This window comes from Labrus mixtus, chromosome 20 (assembly GCF_963584025.1).
Source record: "Labrus mixtus chromosome 20, fLabMix1.1, whole genome shotgun sequence".
NCBI classification, from domain to species: Eukaryota; Metazoa; Chordata; class Actinopteri; order Labriformes; family Labridae; genus Labrus; species Labrus mixtus.
The window spans coordinates 12,341,741-12,361,798 of NC_083631.1; the positions used below are offsets into that span (position 1 = coordinate 12,341,741).

Here is a 20,058-nt window from a genome sequence, read left to right on the forward strand (position 1 = left end):
ATAACAACTGTACTAATGTGAAAACAACTGCTGCAGGCAGATTACTCACTTTGTATCGCATTTTATATAATAGACCTACAGAGTCAGCAGGAAGTCTGATTGCTATTATTTACCTGCTCAAAGACACTTGTTGAGAGGCTTGTGTGTGTATGTGTGTGTGTGTGTGTGTGTGTGTGTGTGTGTGTGTGTATTATTCATCCTCTTAACTGGGGTTTGCATCTAATGAACTTGTTGCAGTGCAGGTTGTGTTTTATCCTTCATCCTGCTGCCAGCAGACTTTGTTTATTCATCAGTTAATTAACTGACAAGCCTGGCTTCATGGTCCAAATTGTGTTTGTTACTTTGCAGGCAGAGGGCGCTGATTTGCCTGATTTGTCTATAGAGGACTTACGTCAACCACGGCTGGTAAGGCAGGCTCAGAACAAATTCCTCCGACTTCAACAATTTAATATTTGATTTGTTCTAACTACAGCATGACGTATCAATGTAGTAATATGTGTGAAGGAGACTAAATTTCCATGTTGAAGCTCACAATCAAGAAAAAACAAACAAAAAATAGTGTCACTGATCATAAATAGTATTTTATTCATACCTTGGCAGTACTTTTGAAACGTTTTTTTTTTTTTTTTTTACATTATTATGCATTGCGCCCTTTGACTTGAGGCATATTAATCTTTCTTTTAACCCACCTCTTCCCACAAGTAATCCCAGTGTGTAATTAGTGATAAATCAATAAATCATAGATAACCTGAATTAGAAAAAAAAATCCTGTTAATCTCAGACCAGGACATCAAGGTCAAATGTAATTTAAATTAAGTAATTCAGCCACTGTCTTGATATCTGTGGATATTTCAACAGATTTGAATCATCAAAATTGTATGAGTTCAGAAGACAACTGGGAGCTGAAGTACTGAATCATTGGTCTTTATTGTTATTCACATGCTGTTATACACACGAGGAGAGACAGGAACTGATTTGAACAGAGAGCCACAGACCACCTACTGTGGAGTGATCCTGGATACCAGGTCAACCGTGGTCAGAACAGGAAGAGGAAGGCACGGTGTCAAGTTGAAATGGCACAGAAGAAAAGAGGGATAAAAAGACAAAATAACCATCTCAATAAAAAAGCAATGAAATGTTTCAGACCTTTACAAATTCACATGCAAATGCTAGCCCAAATTGTTGAAATGCAACGTTTTGCATTTAGTGCATTGGGTGTGTTCCTTTCCGATCAAACAACCTTAATACAAACCTTTAATGCATATTTGATACACAGTCATAACAAAAGTCAACGAACACTTCAAATTAATATTGCAAAAAAAACAATAAGACGATACTTTTTTTTTTCCAGTAGCATGAGGTTTGCGATAGAAAAAAAAAAAAAAGGGCTCTGTACATCAGCATCAAAAATCCTGTCTATGGGCTGGAAACAGCTATGTATTGTTTGTGGCATTAATAAGAACACTAATGTCCAATGCAACAAGCAGGCAGCCATAATCAAGTCAAGGCACAAAGATCTATATGCATGGCGCTACACATACAGGACCAAGGTAAGAAATTTAAGCACCTGACCCCCCTTTTTTTTTTTTAAGCTATACCACATAAGCAGACACCGGCATTGCCACAAAAAGACTGTACAGACATCTGCCACATCTACGACAAGCACAATGTGTCATAATGTGTCAGCATGTATGTAGCTGGAGTATCTACGCTTGTTGCAGTTTGTTAGCTCTCTTTGTGCTCAGCTGTTAGGATGTAACTCTATAGCATGTTGACGCTTAAATAATGTGCATCGTCCTTGAACGTAGCTCTATTTCTTCATTATCTCTTTGAATAAGCAATATAGTATACCATTTGGAAGTTACTATACATGATTCTAGTAGTTAGGATACATAGATATCACATAGATAGAATAAAAAAAAACAGACATGAAGATGTTTGAGACTGCATACGACTTCAACTAGTCTCATTATAAACTCTTTGTTATAAGGAATGGATTATAAACGATTTTGTTGTGGAGTGCAAAATCACTTCAAATAGACACACAGACATATAATTCATGTTTTTTTTAGTTTTTTTTTAGATTTCTGCTCATAACTCAAAGCAAATTGCTGGAAAAAACAAGTTAAAGTTATTCATGTATGTCACTGATGGATACAATATCTAAACTTAGTTTACAAACTCTTCTGAACTTGGTGTCAAACAGCTGATACAGAGTTCATTTCTCTTAAGTGTGCTTAAAAAGCACCACCATAACCGGTAGTGAAATTTCATTGGAATCCACGTTATTACTACACGGCTACTCCGACTTACACACACACACAACTCACCACCACCTGACAGGAGCTGAAATGTTTTGGGACACAGGGAACATCTTTGTGTGGTGTCAAATTTCTTTTCTAAAGTCAAAGACATTGAAGGAATGAACAAGAGTCCTCCCATGTCCTGAGGGGTTTCCTTTCAGGGGCCCGACGTCAGCTCTGACCACACGGGAGGATTGCGAGAGGGAAAGGAATAGAGGGACTGAATGATCTTTTTTGTAGAGAGGAAATCAGTTCTGAAGGACGAGGGGGGGGGGGGGGGGGGGGGGGGGGGGGTGTAAATGTTGCATTAGAGTCAGGGGTCGAGGTGCTCGTCCTCCAGATGAAGGCTGCTCGCGGGACACAGGAGAGGCTGGCTGGAGCAGTTTGTGCTCTGACTCTTCAGGCTTTCTGTTGACTCGGATGAGCCTGGAGACAAAGATGCAACAGATTCAACTTTGATTGGCTGCGAGGAAGCTATCCGATCAGACTTCACATGAATGGAGAAACATTGTTTGATTAGATAGAAGTCTAGGTTGAAAAACTGGATTGTCATTGGAAATAAATAACCCATCATTTCCTTCACTGAGAGAACAGGGTTGAGCTCATACACAAGAGAAGCAGAGCGGATAGGAAAGCCTACATACCACAGTTATTCCTCCATACCAATAGAGCAGGAATCAGGACCTAGAGCTGCCCAAAGGGAGGCAGTAAGAAGGCACAGAATGGCAGGAAACAGAAGAGGGTTAGGAAACAGGAGCACAAGAGCTCAGGGTTAAATACAAAGCAGAGGCAATCACAGAAGAATTTAAGAGTAGAGACATCAGAGACATTCAAAGATTAATCACATTTAAAGAAGTTAAAAATTAGCAAGAAACAGGCAGTCTGAGTTTTGATTGCTATCAATTGCGAAGCTGATGTGAAAGAAGATTGTCCTTGACTCTTCCTCTTAGTTTTTCTCACCTGGCAGAGACAAGTCACCCGCTGGGTCGCTCTCTGTTTTGGTCAAGCTGCTGTGCTCACTGCTGCAGTCCTGAAGGATGTCTTCTCCAGAAGGGGGCCTGTCCTCTGAAGCACACATGAGAGAAAATGTAAATACAGATAAAATCCCTGAGAAACTGTCACTGTTTGGTTGAGCGTACTCACCATCATCTGGAGATAGGGATTCTGCAGCGTCCTCGGTCGCTGTGGCCTGAGAGGAGGAGAATGAGACAAATCCTTTTGAAGTTTTTTTTGTTAGCAGCAGGGTGTGAGTTTAAAGGGGTCATATTATGCTTTTTCTGGTTTTATATGCCCTTTAGTGTGTTTTCCAAGTGTCCTGTGCATGTTTAGGCACATCTATGTGCAAAAATTCAAAGTCTGTGGAAACGCAGCTTCTCCTACGTCCTCCTGTTAGCTGCAGCATTAGCCGCATGTAACGCTCGGTTCTAGCCCCCCTCGAAAAACATTTGCCAGTGTGATGTCTTGTCAGTGTGAGATCACTGATCTAAGCCCATTGGCTCGTTGTGGCAAGCCCTGCAGCTCATGTTGCACGCCCGTTAACTTCTGTAGCACGCCCACGATATGCCGTAGCCTGCGGTAGCACAGTAGTGCTAAGGTGCTAATGTTTTTGCTCTCCTCGGAGCCAAAGTGGCTTCATTCCCAATGTGGTAAAAGGGGCGTGACATTTCCGAGAACCGTGCTGAGCGACTGACCAATTACGGCAGAGCCGACCAATCAGATCAGACTTGGCACACGTGGGGATTCTGAACGTGGGCACTTCAGAGCCTTAGAGAGAGAGTCAGAAGCGAGCCGGTGCATGGAGCGGCAGTACATGAAAACAGACACTTTTTTTTAACTTTAGCTTTTGTGAATATACTTTAGTAGGTACATAGATTAAATATACAAACCCCAAAAAGGGCATAATATGACCTCTTTAAATGCCAGGTAAGTGGTAAGTGGTAAGGGAAGTGGCAGCTTACGTCTGTGGGGGCGGGGCTGCTGGACAGCAGCGTGTGTGGCTGAGCGTCGGACATCTCGGACAACTTCTCCTCATCTTCCTCCTGGATGGGAGAGGATGGAGACCTAAGGGTGCTGCAGTCGAGAAGAAAGCAGAAAGGTTAAAGAAAACAGAAAATTCATAACAAAGATTTAGGATAAATCTCAGCTTCCTTCATGGACAGATGTTGTACCGTTGAAAAAAAAATGACAATGGCCTCCAGAAAGTGTAGCTTTTAGAATCAATATTTAAAAGAAAATCATAAGAAAAATATACATCATGAGTAAACTGTCCTCAGAACTAACTGAACTCACAGAGTCTGATGTAATGTGAGGTGTCACTAAGACTACACATGCAAGGATATCTCTTTATTTCCCGTCCTATCCTGATCATTTTTCACATTCAATCTGAGATGCTTACCTGTCAGGCGACTTGCTGACTTTGCCTTTCTGCAGACTGCCGTCACTTAAATGCTCGGGGGAGCTCAGCTGCCGGCCGTCACCTCCCACACCCCCCGAGAAGTTGATGTCATCATAGAGGGGGGCGGATGGAATGGCAGGAGACACTGACCGCAGACCGTTCAGAGCTTCCAACAGTGAGATGGGCTCAAAGCCGGGAGGGACCGAGTCTGTGCCCTGCAGAGAAGAACATAGTCGAGGAGGAGTGGTGATTAAAAAAATCAATCAGCAAAATGAATGATGATAGCCATTTCACTGCTAACGCTACGTGCTTCACAGGGCTCAAAATTTGCAGTATGAGTGTGAAACATTCTGCTGCATTTCATGTGCATGTGTTTTCTGCCAATGTACAACAAAGTGTAATCAGGAGTTTGGCAGCTTCAGGACTTTGCTATGAAGCAGCTGCATGCTGTATATTATTACTTGGAAGTGTTGGCATCATTTAAGTTAGGCTTTCCAGCTGTTCTATGGACGCTGTCCCTTTCATCGTTTTTACTGCAGGACATCATATCACAACAAACCTTTAAAATACGGTATGCGCTTTAAATCATCTCCAGATTCCCTTTGATGTCGCTGCACATCCGAGCAAATTTCACGCAGATTTTTAACTGATTATACTCAGGTGTGCATGAGACTCACCGAGTGTTCGTCGTGGTCCATGGTCTGAGCCAGAACGGGGCTGAAAGACACGGGGGAGAGAGCGCCGGGCTTTTTCCTCACCGCTCTGATCTGCAGCAGGGCTCTGAAAGCTGAGGAGAGAAACACAAGCTTAAAATGAACACCACAACATTGTAAATAATATATATATGAACCATTAGCTATTCAACAAATAAAGCTTTACAAGAAAGATTTATTAAAACAAAGTGAGAGGTCTTACGCAGCCTGCAGATGGGACAGTTGTTGGCCTGGTAACGCAGAGTGTCTGCGCAGGAGTTGCACAGACACAGATGTCTGCAGGGCAGGATGAGTGTGTCTCGCAGGTCGGACAGACACACGACACACTCGTTGCTGTTGTCGCTGTTCTCATCATCTGACGGCTGGAGACAGAAAAGAAAAATCAAACCAGAGTCACTCGAATGAGATTCAACTTTGATTTGACTCCTTCAGCAAAGTGATTTGAGCACGAGGAAGCATTTTAATCGAGACCTTTGTTTCTTGGTTGTTCTTGTTCTCGATGCCATAGATCTCCTGTAAAAGGTAGCTCACACGGTCCACCTGGAAAAAAGGGACGCAAACTTAAGTATTTTACGTTTCATGTTTCCCAAAGCTCACATATTTCACTTCTGAATGTTGTGAGCCGTGATAAAATCGCTGAGATGGTCCATTTTCCAAATGAACCAGAGAGTCTAAATTTAAAAAAAAAAATCTTTGAGCTCTTTGCAATCTAAGTTTACATTCAACATGGTCTGTGAAGATCTGCTTTACTGCGACTCCCACGAGGCTCGGCACAGATTTTTCTAACGCTGCAGATGAGAACGAGGGCCTCTGATGCTCTGTGTTAAAAAAACTTCAAGCACTGAATTAACCACATTCTGGAGCACATTCAGAATGTGCTTCTTAATTTACAGACAAGGATTACGGCTGAAAAAAAATCAGTGAAATATCAGTAAATTCACAATACATCTTAATAAATCGATTAAGAATGGCACTCATAAACGTACGATTTGTTTCTGCTTCAGAGGCTTGACTGAGAAACTGCCATCAACATGCTGAGGGTGAGAAAACAAACAAGCATGGATTAGATCTTGTTTCAGTATGACTGAAAGTATCTTAATTTCACATGATGCATACTTACTCTTTCAAAGGCTGCCAATAGCACGTGTGCATGTCCGAGGCAATCTTAAAAAGAAAAGACAGAATAATGTTTGATACAAATATTGAGCTGTTTGAGTCTTTAAACTTTTTGCAAGCCAGTATCAATAAAGAATAGAAACTATCTGAATGTTATGTAGCCATAGTAACCCACCGTCGCCTTCATCAACCACGGCCTGGATCACCATGGGAAACACTCCTCGGTCCAGGTCATAGTTCAGCTTCAAGGGAAAAATATTGTATATCATATTATGTGCTTCCTCAGTATCAGCAGAAACAAGCCAACAACACTGGCGATAAACTTACTGCTGCAGATACTAGGCATGCAACAATTCTCAATAAAATATTGAACCGTTCGGTACGGCATCCACGGTTCAATGCTGACTTGTGAATTGCGGTTTTAACAGTTTGGCGTTTAACTAGTTTCCGCGCATTGTATTTCTCTCTAAATTGGCTCTGTCTGTGTGTGCCTGTGAGTCAGCGCGCAGGGATGACGAAACCCTGCCCACCAAGTGAGTTAATAGCCAATCACCACGCGCTAAAGTTTGGTGACGCTGACAACATTACTTTTAGCGTGGCGAGCAGTGAGGAGCAGACAGGCCCGGAGTGGCTAATTGGGAGAACCGGGACAATTCCCGGTGGGCCGGGCTGCCTGAAGGGCCGGTACAGTGACAGTCTGTAGATCATACAGGCTGCAGTCATTGCTCAAGTAGCGTTACACTACAGACCAGTATCTGATAGTGTGGAGCGAGCGTGTGCGCCTGGAAAAGATGTACTGCGCAGTGTTTCCCACTCGTCCAGGTATATTAATGACCACAAACACCCTTTTTTCCGAAAGCCTCTCTCCCTCATTATGTCAAAAACATGCATTAAAAGATAACTGCGGGTCCGAGAACGTGAGAGGGAGAGAGAGCTATACGGGTGAGCGAGAGTCGGGGAACGTGCCATTACGCATATAAGTGGACAGACAAGAAACAAAAAGTGAAATTGATCATCTGCTCTACAGTTTACATGTTAAACAGTGAAGTATGTGAACTACATGGCAGGCTGCTGTCTGTTCACTAACTGATGTCTTTCAACATCAACTGAGTGCTCCTCTGTCTGTGAGTCTGCGCATCACCCTCACTGCTCTTATTACAAACTCTAAACTGGTCATAAACCACGTCTGAACTGGGGTTTGATGTCTTTTGAAATGTTCTTAAATCGTTTGAGCTGCTGTTAATACTCAAAATATTTACAATACTGAACATTACAAGAATAAGAGAGGCGTGATAATCGTAACTAAAAGAGAAATATGACAGTATGCCACCAATTTTTGTTGACATTCATTGAGCTAATTGTAGTTTACTTCATGTTCAAATCTAATCTGACCTTTGCAATAGGCTGAAAGGAGAGCACCTGAATTTGTTTTGCTTCAAAGTAAAATAAATAGGGGGCCCGTCAGAACCGAACCGTGACCAAAAAACCGAGGTACGTATTGAACCGACTGTATTGTTGCATCCCTAGCAGATACTTACATCTTCCTCCTTCCACTCGCTGAAATCGATTTTGAAAGACGGCATGGAGAACTGCTGGCTCACCCCTCGCTTGTAATGCACAGTTTCAGACACCAGTGATGGATTCTTCGGGCTGTACCTGCAGACAGCATGTTACACAGAGCGTTAAAGACAACAAGAGTTTGACTGACAGGAAGAAAGAAAAAAAACAACAACAACTCAAGAGCAGAGCACAAGAGGAGCAGGATCTGTTCTCTATGATCCTGAAGGAATATCTCATCTTTCACTCTCATTATGAAAAAAAGAACTTCAGTTTCAAATATTGCTTTCATCTTTTCCTAAATCATATCTGCAGTATCCATGGTTACCGGTGGTTGCTAAGGACCCAGCGTATCTATTCTGGTCGCTGTGCTCTAAGAAACAGAGTTAAGATGTCTCTGGTTTTTAACACTCAAATCCTGCTGTGTCAGATAATTTTAAAAATGGGTTAATGATTTATATGGTAACAGTCTTCTCATAGAGAAAGAGAGCGAGAGCGAGAGAGAGAGAGAGAGAGAAAAGAAAACACTTTCTGCGACTCCTGTCTAAAATGAAAGCGCTTTAGTCCTTACACTGCCATCCCATTGGAGAACTCTTCAAACGCCTGGCAGTAGAGCGTGATGGCCACCCGGGCATCAGCATCGAAGGTGAACTCCACGCCGTACTGAACCTTTGGTTTTCCCCCGTCTTCAGCCACTGGGTCAGAGTCGTCTTTGTATCTAGAATCAAGATCAAAAGGTTGGTCAAAACTTTAGTGTTGACTCGACTTTTTCGGTGATTCATAATGTTGTATTGCTCTGTTGTCGTTACCTGACCAAACGCAGAGAGTCCTTTCTGATGTTGACAAGACTCCTCAGAGTTTTCACTGGCTCGTGGGGTGCAGGTGTCACATATGGAAACTGGTGAAATAATGAGAGTAATGTAAAGGATCATGATTAGAAATCATGACTCATTCTATGAGCAAAAACAAGCCCTTTATAAAAAAAAAAGGGCTTTAAAGCTGTGGCGATAATACAGTTCTTAAATCTCAGAAGATCTTGTAGGAAACAAGGACTCAGTAGCTCAGTCTGTAGGGACTCTGCTTGGAAACCAGAGGGTCATCAGTTCAAGTCTCTGCACAGTCTAAGTCTTGAAATTTGGCAAAAAAAAGCATGGGTGTGGAAAACGATAAAACCCCTGGTGGTCTTCAGTGTGAGGATCCAACTTAGTATTGATTAGGTCTGAGCCACAGAGGGGTAGTCACAGCCATACCTGCCTTCTCCAGGGCAAAGTACAGCCTGTATGCCTGAAACATGTTGGCATTTTCTTTTTAGTCTTTAGTGCTGATGAAATAAAACCTTTTTGTCTACTCCCCCTCTGAGTGCCTCAGACCTCTTCAATAACTTGAAACTGGGCAGCCAGGTGCAAGTTCACTTCCTGGGCACTGTCCAGGCCGAGACACTCGTCCATGTCAGCCCTCTCACTTTTACATCTCTCCATTGATACATCTCTATAGGCTACCTGTTTGTGCATGTGTGTGTGTGTGTGTGTGTGTGTGTGTGTGTGTGTGTGTGTGTGTGTGTGTGTGTGTGTGTATTTCAGCCTTTGTGTGCGTAGCATGTCTGAACAACAGAGTGTAAAAAAGATGAACTGCTCTTCTGGGATGAATAAAATGTATCATCCATTCTCACCTGTACCGGCCTATTTCCAAGAAAATTCAGGTCCATGTTTTCTCCAAAGAGGTATCCCTCTGGATGTGGCGTGTCAAACTTCTCTCCTCCCATGAAGAAGTGGCTTGCAAAATAATTCCCTGAGGATAACAGGAGGGACAGTGTTATAAATGTGCTACAATCAGTTTAGTGACAAGATACAGTTCAAGACAATTAAAATGTACCTGAAAAATAATAACTAAACTGGGTCAACATGGGTCGTAGCTTGAATCTAATTATCAAATGAATTACTCAAAATGTTTTATTGTTCAAATGTAGTTTTTAAACCACCCTTAAAAACACAATTTATTCTTTCCAGGAAGTCCATTATCAGCACATTGGTTCGTGTTTGTATGCAGAGGCTACAGAGATTATATGATCACCTGAAATGCCAGGTGACAATAAAATGTCTCCTGGTCTTTTATGGTGTTAAACTTTGTTTAAGCTGAGTCACATTTCCTCATTTCACAGTGACACACCCATCTCCATCTACTAGGCTTAAACCACCTGAAGGAATCATTTCTGCAAGGTGAAATAGTTCAAACAAAAGACCAAAAGGCATTTCTTTTGCACAGATTTGACATGAGAAAAACGTGCCTCTTAGGACGCTGAAATAATTTAGAGAAATGAGAGGCATGTTTATGGATATACGCAATTCTATAACTCATTTTTTTCCCCCCTGCTGCCGTGAGACTTGTAAGCACAGGACATTAAGATGGGAAGGAAGTACATCACCCCACACCTCACAGACTAAATGGACAGTTGACCACCTCACAGTGCAATACAAGTGTGCAATATTAACCTTAAAAACAAAAAACAGTGCAATTATATAATGTGAAAATATATGTGTGCAATAACCTCAGGTGCAATAAGAAAACCTATTTATATTTTCATTTCATTGTACAGTGTTCCCCTTGTTATTTTTTTTGTATTATATCTTTGCTTAGCTGTTAATACAACTTATTTATTATTACTTTTTTGCACTCTTTCTTTTTTTCTTACAATGCTAGTCTATTTTATATATAATTTTAACTTTTTTTGTAGAAGCTGACTCAGGGAGAAACGCACAAGAATTCCAATGTACCTGTACTGTCCTGTACCTGTGCAAATGGCAATAAACATCTAAACTAAAAATTAAAATAATAAAAGAAACTTGGTACATGTCTGTATATTCTGCAACAGTGCTGTTCATACAATGTGTCATGCCTTGTGATTACGGAGATCACCTGAACGTCGCCATCAGAAGCATTGTGTCTGTATACTGTAAATATCTTACTTCCAGCATAAAGCATGACATTTAAGCGACAGTCAGGCTCATTACGTCACATCTTTACAATCACAAATGCAATATTGTGTACAGTTAGTTGGTGCGACTCAACAGAAGAGAAATAACATGAAGCTATCGTTCGTGATGTTTTCCTCTCATTCACATGATGAATGCGTGTGTCTAATCTGAACTAAACCAGGAAACACTGTCGATCTTTTACCAGATTTTGGTGGAAAACGGTAGGCCGAGTTAGCCTGGATATCGATATCCTCCACACCAGCGATTCTGCGGCTCAGGATGGACCCCATCTTTCTCTGCTGGATCACCGATGTTAGCTATTAGCTAGCTAGCAGCCTGGCAGCTAACAGCGCGTCGGCAGTTCTGTTATTGCTGCCTTTAGCGGACAGTAACGCCAAAACACAGATAACATAGACCACAGATTAACATTGGACCTCCGATTAAGTTTTCTAAACGTTCAGTTTATCAGTGGCTACGTCGCGGATGCTAATGCTAAAGAGGAAACAAATCAATACGAGCTGTTGTTGTGTCAGAGCTGTGGTGACGTAGCAAGGAGACAACCTGATTGGCTGCCTCCAGAAGTCAGGGTGTTGGATCTTCACGCAGGGAACGCCCGGAGGGAGGAGACAGGGGGGGAAGGGGTCGGGGCAGGGCCATCAGTTAATTAAATCAAGGTATAACCCAGAACCATCCCGAATAATTAAATATTACTGAAGAAACATCCAAACAACTGTGAGGCCTACTCGAATGAAATCTACACACAATGATATACAAGCGAAAAAAATAAATAAACCACAATATTCTCCCAACACATTACTAAATAATTTTTGCTGAGCTATTCTTTGAAGAAATAACTATTGTATGAGGCTATATGTAGGCTAATGGTAACAGATAGTATAAAACACTGATCCATTAAATACACACTCGCACAATAATAGGCTATATTAAGGGCTCTGCTTTGTGACTATCTTTTGGGATTAGCGAGACCTTTCGAAAGAACACCCTGTTAGGTTTTTTAAAATCTATTTGTATGTTTTTAATAACTGTATGTTGAAATTGCGCTAGACTTGCGCTAATTGCTGACCCCATGACCCTTGTTGATTGTTAACTTGAGGATCAGTGGAAAGCTGGATATCCCCCAGCAGTCACAGTGAGGACTATGAAATTAAATTTGTTGTCATAATTTAGTAAATAACTTGATACAAATATGTTTATCTCAGATGTTTGGTGTGAATTACACCCATATTGGGGTATTACAAAAAACAAAAGCATTCGTTTACCATGTGTTGCCATTATACAGCATGTTTGACATGAGATACAGGAAAGATTTCTCAAAATAAAACATAGTTTTCAGTCAATCTGGGATCAGTAATAGATTTTAATAATATACATATATTGTTAGTGGGGCTGCCCTTGTTTTTACATTTAGATCACATTTTGTGATTTTAAATGTAAACACGCTGGGAAAAGAGAGTAGATGAAGAAATTGAACTTCAGAACTCCTCAAAGCCACAAAGAATGGAATCATTCTGAGTTTTCAAAGGACAGATTGCATTCTATTTGTCTTTGATGACATCATCAGGTCTCTAAATAAGACAGCTGCTGTCCAGACAGTCATATCGTTTTGTTCCTTTCAACAAGTGTCAGCACTTAGAGAGAGACTACTCAACGATCACTAAGCAAGACTTTGTCTAGATATTTCTGTTCATCAGAGACAATCTTCAAACTCTAACAGCAGCATTTCTTTGTGTCTACGACAACCAGCCAAAGAAAATGCAGCAACCAACCAAACCAAGAGGGAACAACAGAACTGTTTACTTCAGACAGCAGGGCAACGGTAAAGAGATGGAGCTTGAAAGACTCCGCCGGGATGTGGGGCAGCTCACTGAACTGTTGGAGAGAGAGAGGCAACACTGCTGCAAGGAGAAGAACGAAAGAATCCTGATGATCCAAGAGCTGCAGGAGACAAAGGAAAATCTTGCAAAGCAGAAAGCCCTCAAAGAAATGTACATCAACAGGGGAAAGGACACCAGAAGAGAGCTAGAGAGGCTGGAAAAGTACTGCAACGAAGAGACCCTCTCCGCATTTAAGATCGCCCAGAAGGTGAATGACACCACCAGGCAGAAGAAGAAGAAAGATCTTCATGCTGACTATGAGGAGCTGAAGGTGGCACACCTAGTTAGTACTGAGAAGTTCACTGCTGACCTCCAGGGTGAGAAGGAGAAAAACAATGTCCTTCAAGGTGAAGTAGACAACCTCAAAGTCTCACACCATGAGCTCAAGCTCAAGTATGAAGCTGACAAGCTCGCCGCCAATCAGCTGGTGGAATCCCTTCTGCGCGAGAAGGAACAGCAAAGCCAGGCTCACGCAGAAAGAGTGTCCCAAGACCAGCAGCTGATTTGGACCTTGAGAGCTGAGCAGGAAGCCCTCTGTCAGAAGGCCACCGAGGAGATTGCTGTCTTGCAGCAGGCTGCTTTTGAGAAGGACATCAAGTTCCAGACTGAGCTGGACGACCTCAGAAGTCAGCTCAGCAATCAGAAGCCCATCGAGGAGGAGTATAAGAAGCTGCAAGTGGCTTATAAAGCCAGCCAAGAGAAGTTCACAGCTGAGCTCCAGCAAGAGAAGGACAAGACAACGCTTCTCCAACAAGAACAGGAGAAGTTAAGAGTGTCCACGGACGAGCTCAGCCAGAGAGACCAAACCCATGTTCTCGCTCTGAAACAGCAGACTGAAAACCACCAGCGAGAGCTTGAGACGGAAAACAAGTCTCTCTACAACACAATTGCAGAGAGCCAAGTTTTAATCTGGAATTTGAAGACTAAAAATGGTGCCCTCCAGCAAAAGATGGAGCAGGAGATCAGTGGACTGCAGCAGCTATTCATGGAGAAGGAGAGCATCCAATGTCAAGAGGTGGAGGGGCTCAAAACACAGATCACTCTTCTCACCTCACAAAACATGGAGCTTTCCAGTGAACTGAAGGCCAATAGGGAGGACTACATGCTCCCAAGAAGAAAGAGAGCCAGCCGCGAGGAGACTCAAGATGAGCTGTGCATGGAGGTGACCGTCCCTGATGTAACTTCAGGACCTGAGGGATCTCCAGCTGAAGAAACATTGCAGCTGGAACCTGTGGAGGAGGGTGCAGCAGCATCTGAAGACAAGCCTCAAGAGCCAGTGAAGCAGATGTCCAAGCTGAAACAATTCAGACACTCACTGGGGCTCGTAAAACCTCAACGCTGGAAGAAAAGAAAAGAACCTTCTTCCTCGACCCTCCCACCTCCACCCCAACCTTAAAACCCCCTAACTGATAAAAGGTGACATATCAAAACTTCACGTCATCTTATGGGGGCATGGTGGTTACAGTGATTAGCACTGTGGCCTCACAGGAAGAACCTGCTGACCAGCGGGGAACTTCCTGTGTGGAATTTGTCTGTTCTCCCCAAACCTTTGTAGGTTTTTCTCCGGGACGCTCCGGTTTCCTGCCAAACATCCAAAAACATTCACCATAGGTTAATTGGCTACTCTTAATTGTCCTCCAATTTGCACTTGAAAAAATAATAAAAGAAAAAAAACATAATTTCCCTTCATAGAGTTGTTGCTTGTTTTATGTCATTGTAGAGATATGTTACTAAGAACATGTTGTCAATATTTGAGTTCATGAGATATAGTGGGATATTTAACGATGAATGAAAGTGATGGATAAAGATGATAAACACAACAGGACTTACATTACTGTTTAACGGGAACATATCAGTCATAATGGTTAACGTTTTTAAAAAAGCCACGGTGTTGAAAAAAGAAGAAAAAGGAAAAAGATAGAATCAAACTTCAGACATCTCAAAAGGGGTTGAAATATTTATTTAAAGTATCTTTAACAATACACTCATTTGATCTCAGAATCAGAGTAGTTTAAGGCCTTCCTGTTGCTGTGTTTGTGACAATATTGACATTTGTTCTCATCAGGTGAACAGGTTATGTAAATAGAAAGCGTCATTTAGGCTTCTGTAGTCTTTGTGTCAAAAAAATGAAACTGTATACTGACTAATTGACTTTGAAATAAATCCTTTCTTTGCTTCATGTGGAATACTTCAATGTTTGTCTGCAATATAAAGCACACATTATGACATACTCTTTATGATTAAGACTGGGTTGTACACTTACAGCTACATGAAAACTGTTGTGTTACTTCTACAGATGTTTTATGCACATTGGTGTGAATTACACCCATATTGGGGTATTACAAAAAACAAAAGCATTCGTTTACCATGTGTTGCCATTATACAGCATGTTTGACATGAGATACAGGAAAGATTTCTCAAAATAAAACATAGTTTTCAGTCAATCTGGGATCAGTAATAGATTTTAATAATATACATATATTGTTAGTGGGGCTGCCCTTGTTTTTACATTTAGATCACATTTTGTGATTTTAAATGTAAACACGCTGGGAAAAGAGAGTAGATGAAGAAATTGAACTTCAGAACTCCTCAAAGCCACAAAGAATGGAATCATTCTGAGTTTTCAAAGGACAGATTGCATTCTATTTGTCTTTGATGACATCATCAGGTCTCTAAATAAGACAGCTGCTGTCCAGACAGTCATATCGTTTTGTTCCTTTCAACAAGTGTCAGCACTTAGAGAGAGACTACTCAACGATCACTAAGCAAGACTTTGTCTAGATATTTCTGTTCATCAGAGACAATCTTCAAACTCTAACAGCAGCATTTCTTTGTGTCTACGACAACCAGCCAAAGAAAATGCAGCAACCAACCAAACCAAGAGGGAACAACAGAACTGTTTACTTCAGACAGCAGGGCAACGGTAAAGAGATGGAGCTTGAAAGACTCCGCCGGGATGTGGGGCAGCTCACTGAACTGTTGGAGAGAGAGAGGCAACACTGCTGCAAGGAGAAGAACGAAAGAATCCTGATGATCCAAGAGCTGCAGGAGACAAAGGAAAATCTTGCAAAGCAGAAAGCCCTCAAAGAAATGTACATCAACAGGGGAAAGGACACCAGAAGAGAGCTAGAGAGGCTGGAAAAGTACTGCAACGAAGAGACCCTCTCCGCATTTAAGATCGCCCAGAAGGTGAATGACACCACCAGGCAGAAGAAGAAGAAAGATCTTCATGCTGACTATGAGGAGCTGAAGGTGGCACACCTAGTTAGTACTGAGAAGTTCACTGCTGACCTCCAGGGTGAGAAGGAGAAAAACAATGTCCTTCAAGGTGAAGTAGACAACCTCAAAGTCTCACACCATGAGCTCAAGCTCAAGTATGAAGCTGACAAGGTCGCCGCCAATCAGCTGGTGGAATCCCTTCTGCGCGAGAAGGAACAGCAAAGCCAGGCTCACGCAGAAAGAGTGTCCCAAGACCAGCAGCTGATTTGGACCTTGAGAGCTGAGCAGGAAGCCCTCTGTCAGAAGGCCACCGAGGAGATTGCTGTCTTGCAGCAGGCTGCTTTTGAGAAGGACATCAAGTTCCAGACTGAGCTGGACGACCTCAGAAGTCAGCTCAGCAATCAGAAGCCCATCGAGGAGGAGTATAAGAAGCTGCAAGTGGCTTATAAAGCCAGCCAAGAGAAGTTCACAGCTGAGCTCCAGCAAGAGAAGGACAAGACAACGCTTCTCCAACAAGAACAGGAGAAGTTAAGAGTGTCCACGGACGAGCTCAGCCAGAGAGACCAAACCCATGTTCTCGCTCTGAAACAGCAGACTGAAAACCACCAGCGAGAGCTTGAGACGGAAAACAAGTCTCTCTACAACACAATTGCAGAGAGCCAAGTTTTAATCTGGAATTTGAAGACTAAAAATGGTGCCCTCCAGCAAAAGATGGAGCAGGAGATCAGTGGACTGCAGCAGCTATTCATGGAGAAGGAGAGCATCCAATGTCAAGAGGTGGAGGGGCTCAAAACACAGATCACTCTTCTCACCTCACAAAACATGGAGCTTTCCAGTGAACTGAAGGCCAATAGGGAGGACTACATGCTCCCAAGAAGAAAGAGAGCCAGCCGCGAGGAGACTCAAGATGAGCTGTGCATGGAGGTGACCGTCCCTGATGTAACTTCAGGACCTGAGGGATCTCCAGCTGAAGAAACATTGCAGCTGGAACCTGTGGAGGAGGGTGCAGCAGCATCTGAAGACAAGCCTCAAGAGCCAGTGAAGCAGATGTCCAAGCTGAAACAATTCAGACACTCACTGGGGCTCGTAAAACCTCAACGCTGGAAGAAAAGAAAAGAACCTTCTTCCTCGACCCTCCCACCTCCACCCCAACCTTAAAACCCCCTAACTGATAAAAGGTGACATATCAAAACTTCACGTCATCTTATGGGGGCATGGTGGTTACAGTGATTAGCACTGTGGCCTCACAGGAAGAACCTGCTGACCAGCGGGGAACTTCCTGTGTGGAGTTTGTCTGTTCTCCCCAAACCTTTGTAGGTTTTTCTCCGGGACGCTCCGGTTTCCTGCCAAACATCCAAAAACATTCACCATAGGTTAATTGGCTACTCTTAATTGTCCTCCAATTTGCACTTGAAAAAATAATAAAAGAAAAAAAACATAATTTCCCTTCATAGAGTTGTTGCTTGTTTTATGTCATTGTAGAGATATGTTACTAAGAACATGTTGTCAATATTTGAGTTCATGAGATATAGTGGGATATTTAACGATGAATGAAAGTGATGGATAAAGATGATAAACACAACAGGACTTACATTACTGTTTAACGGGAACATATCAGTCATAATGGTTAACGTTTTTAAAAAAGCCACGGTGTTGAAAAAAGAAGAAAAAGGAAAAAGATAGAATCAAACTTCAGACATCTCAAAAGGGGTTGAAATATTTATTTAAAGTATCTTTAACAATACACTCATTTGATCTCAGAATCAGAGTAGTTTAAGGCCTTCCTGTTGCTGTGTTTGTGACAATATTGACATTTGTTCTCATCAGGTGAACAGGTTATGTAAATAGAAAGCGTCATTTAGGCTTCTGTAGTCTTTGTGTCAAAAAAATGAAACTGTATACTGACTAATTGACTTTGAAATAAATCCTTTCTTTGCTTCATGTGGAATACTTCAATGTTTGTCTGCAATATAAAGCACACATTATGACATACTCTTTATGATTAAGACTGGGTTGTACACTTACAGCTACATGAAAACTGTTGTGTTACTTCTACAGATGTTTTATGCACATTGGTGTGAATTACACCCATATTGGGGTATTACAAAAAACAAAAGCATTCGTTTACCATGTGTTGCCATTATACAGCATGTTTGACATGAGATACAGGAAAGATTTCTCAAAATAAAACATAGTTTTCAGTCAATCTGGGATCAGTAATAGATTTTAATAATATACATATATTGTTAGTGGGGCTGCCCTTGTTTTTACATTTAGATCACATTTTGTGATTTTAAATGTAAACACGCTGGGAAAAGAGAGTAGATGAAGAAATTGAACTTCAGAACTCCTCAAAGCCACAAAGAATGGAATCATTCTGAGTTTTCAAAGGACAGATTGCATTCTATTTGTCTTTGATGACATCATCAGGTCTCTAAATAAGACAGCTGCTGTCCAGACAGTCATATCGTTTTGTTCCTTTCAACAAGTGTCAGCACTTAGAGAGAGACTACTCAACGATCACTAAGCAAGACTTTGTCTAGATATTTCTGTTCATCAGAGACAATCTTCAAACTCTAACAGCAGCATTTCTTTGTGTCTACGACAACCAGCCAAAGAAAATGCAGCAACCAACCAAACCAAGAGGGAACAACAGAACTGTTTACTTCAGACAGCAGGGCAACGGTAAAGAGATGGAGCTTGAAAGACTCCGCCGGGATGTGGGGCAGCTCACTGAACTGTTGGAGAGAGAGAGGCAACACTGCTGCAAGGAGAAGAACGAAAGAATCCTGATGATCCAAGAGCTGCAGGAGACAAAGGAAAATCTTGCAAAGCAGAAAGCCCTCAAAGAAATGTACATCAACAGGGGAAAGGACACCAGAAGAGAGCTAGAGAGGCTGGAAAAGTACTGCAACGAAGAGACCCTCTCCGCATTTAAGATCGCCCAGAAGGTGAATGACACCACCAGGCAGAAGAAGAAGAAAGATCTTCATGCTGACTATGAGGAGCTGAAGGTGGCACACCTAGTTAGTACTGAGAAGTTCACTGCTGACCTCCAGGGTGAGAAGGAGAAAAACAATGTCCTTCAAGGTGAAGTAGACAACCTCAAAGTCTCACACCATGAGCTCAAGCTCAAGTATGAAGCTGACAAGGTCGCCGCCAATCAGCTGGTGGAATCCCTTCTGCGCGAGAAGGAACAGCAAAGCCAGGCTCACGCAGAAAGAGTGTCCCAAGACCAGCAGCTGATTTGGACCTTGAGAGCTGAGCAGGAAGCCCTCTGTCAGAAGGCCACCGAGGAGATTGCTGTCTTGCAGCAGGCTGCTTTTGAGAAGGACATCAAGTTCCAGACTGAGCTGGACGACCTCAGAAGTCAGCTCAGCAATCAGAAGCCCATCGAGGAGGAGTATAAGAAGCTGCAAGTGGCTTATAAAGCCAGCCAAGAGAAGTTCACAGCTGAGCTCCAGCAAGAGAAGGACAAGACAACGCTTCTCCAACAAGAACAGGAGAAGTTAAGAGTGTCCACGGACGAGCTCAGCCAGAGAGACCAAACCCATGTTCTCGCTCTGAAACAGCAGACTGAAAACCACCAGCGAGAGCTTGAGACGGAAAACAAGTCTCTCTACAACACAATTGCAGAGAGCCAAGTTTTAATCTGGAATTTGAAGACTAAAAATGGTGCCCTCCAGCAAAAGATGGAGCAGGAGATCAGTGGACTGCAGCAGCTATTCATGGAGAAGGAGAGCATCCAATGTCAAGAGGTGGAGGGGCTCAAAACACAGATCACTCTTCTCACCTCACAAAACATGGAGCTTTCCAGTGAACTGAAGGCCAATAGGGAGGACTACATGCTCCCAAGAAGAAAGAGAGCCAGCCGCGAGGAGACTCAAG

At 42.4% G+C, this 20,058-nt stretch overlaps 1 protein-coding gene across 3 annotated transcripts; it reads right to left on the bottom strand.

Moving 5' to 3' along the window:
• Positions 1 to 908: 908 nt before the first annotated feature.
• On the bottom strand, positions 909 to 11,612 carry mgrn1b (mahogunin, ring finger 1b). Of its 3 annotated transcripts, XM_061027418.1 has the most exons (17): positions 11,259 to 11,612; positions 9,754 to 9,872; positions 8,894 to 8,982; positions 8,656 to 8,802; positions 8,066 to 8,183; positions 6,703 to 6,769; positions 6,532 to 6,575; positions 6,398 to 6,445; positions 5,883 to 5,951; positions 5,614 to 5,773; positions 5,376 to 5,485; positions 4,699 to 4,913; positions 4,262 to 4,373; positions 3,447 to 3,492; positions 3,264 to 3,368; positions 2,948 to 2,993; positions 909 to 2,729 (listed from the first exon to the last, which is right to left on the bottom strand). In XM_061027418.1, the coding sequence occupies exons 1-16, from the start codon at positions 11,344 to 11,346 to the stop codon at positions 2,953 to 2,955; spliced, it is 1,578 nt and encodes a 525-aa protein (XP_060883401.1). In that variant the 5' UTR covers positions 11,347 to 11,612; the 3' UTR covers positions 909 to 2,729; positions 2,948 to 2,952. The 3 variants fall into 3 exon arrangements, with proteins under 3 accessions (XP_060883401.1, XP_060883399.1, XP_060883398.1); XM_061027416.1 differs by lacking the exon at positions 2,948 to 2,993 and having other exon boundaries at positions 6,709 to 6,769; XM_061027415.1 differs by lacking the exon at positions 2,948 to 2,993.
• Positions 11,613 to 20,058: the final 8,446 nt, after the last annotated feature.

Excerpts from the sequence above, each read along its gene's own strand:
- mgrn1b (XM_061027415.1), bottom strand. The coding sequence starts at position 11,346 with ATGGGGTCCATCCTGAGCCGCAGAATCGCTGGTGTGGAGGATATCGAT. Across the intron at positions 5,774-5,882 it reads AGAACAACCAAGAAACAAAG|CCGTCAGATGATGAGAACAG; the intron begins GTCTCGATTAAA and ends TTCTGTCTCCAG. Across the intron at positions 4,374-4,698 it reads GTCAGCAAGTCGCCTGACAG|CACCCTTAGGTCTCCATCCT; the intron begins GTAAGCATCTCA and ends TCTCGACTGCAG.